General features: G+C 58.0%; 1 protein-coding gene across 1 annotated transcript in view; it reads right to left on the bottom strand.

The window, feature by feature from the left end:
* Nucleotides 1-773: 773 nt before the first annotated feature.
* LOC104990236 (FACT complex subunit SSRP1-like) overlaps nucleotides 774-1446 on the bottom strand; it is a 10999-nt gene continuing 10326 nt past the window's right edge. The window contains exon 13 of the mRNA XM_010842229.1: nucleotides 774-1285. Coding sequence (XP_010840531.1) covers nucleotides 1197-1285 — 89 coding nt within the window. The 3' untranslated portion in view covers nucleotides 774-1196. The remainder of the gene's footprint in view (nucleotides 1286-1446) is intronic.

Below are 1446 nucleotides of genomic sequence, written 5' to 3' on the forward strand. Positions count from 1 at the left end.
GGCTCTCCGCGCGCGCCGGCTCAGTCTGCAGCCCGCGGGGATGACCGCTGACCCTCGCGCGTCTCCTGTGGCGCCTGCCCCCGCGCTTCCCAGGTGGCACATCCCTGGTCAGGGAGGGCCCCTGGAGCGGGGCACGGCAGCCCTCTCCAGCATCCCTGCCTGGAGAGTCCCATGGACAGAGGAGCCTGGCGGGCTGCAGTCCACACAGGGTCGCAGAGGGTCGGACTCGACTGCAGCGGCTTAGCAGGCATGCTGCCCCGCCCAACATAAATTCCTCCCCGCCTAACAATGCCGCATACCCCTTTTCTCCACAAGAAAGGCTTCACACATACTCCACCCCTTTCCCGAACCAAGAAACCTATCAGGCTACACCCCCACCCCAACACACAGCACTCCTCCCCCCAATTCTGCGGCTCAGTTCACTTCCCCCCCCCCATTTGCGGGGAAGATTGGTCAATCCTGATTCCATTATCGAAAGACTTCCAAGACCCTGGACTCGCAGGTGATTAAGGCTGGAGCCGGAGCTGCCCTCTCAGCTTTGCTAATGGAGTGCCGCTGTGAGAGAGACTGCCTAATCAGATCAGCTGTCATTTCTAGACTCTCAGGTAGCCCATCCCACCAGAAGAGACTGAAAACCAATGCTTGTCCAGCCGGGAACAGAACAGGCTGTACCTGGAGACTCGCTTCCCAGCTGAAGGGTCAGATGAGTGCAGTAAACACCAAGAAGAGTGAGAGCCATACAGCGGGGTGAGAGAGGAGGCCTAAGGACGTGATTTCCAAAGTCAGTTCCCTTTATTAAATGTTCATTTTTCACAGACCAGAAATACAAAATAAAAGTAGAAATAGGCCCCAGTTAGGAGCTACAGACCTGCCCTCACAGGACCCCTGCCTGCGGCAACTTGTACAGGACAAGCAGCAGCTATAACCCAAAGGGCGGGAAGGCAGGGCGCGCGGTGGGATCCAGCCCTGCCCTGGCCCCCACCAGATGTCTCCCCGGATTATAAACAGCCATCTTCTGAAGCCGCAGGGTGAGACGCCTCCCCTGCGGCCCCAGGGAAGTGCAGACTAGCGGGAAAGCTTGTTCAGATGGCACAGAACCCAAGGACTGCATTTCATAGGAGAAAACAGGTACCAAAACACAGGTGGGGAGACTGGGGCTGGGACGGGGCAAGCCCCAGGAGACACAATCTTCTTCTCTATTCATCAGATCCTGATGCCGAGTCTTCTGAGCTAGGGGGAGTACTGGCTAGTTCCTCTTCTTCGGAGTCCTGAAAGCCAAAGGTCTCTTACAGGGGAGAGGTACAGAGTCCAGGCCACCCTCCCCCCCAGCCACTTTTCAGAGAAGGACCCCCACTTGGCTACCCGCTCCCTGCACCCCAGTGTTAGCCTTCGAAGCACAGATTCCACGCACCCGCTCCCCTTCATTACCCCTCCGTCCAGGAGCGT

This window comes from Bison bison, unplaced genomic scaffold, assembly GCF_000754665.1.
Source record: "Bison bison bison isolate TAMUID 2011002044 unplaced genomic scaffold, Bison_UMD1.0 scf7180017864173, whole genome shotgun sequence".
Classification (NCBI taxonomy): Eukaryota; Metazoa; Chordata; class Mammalia; order Artiodactyla; family Bovidae; genus Bison; species Bison bison.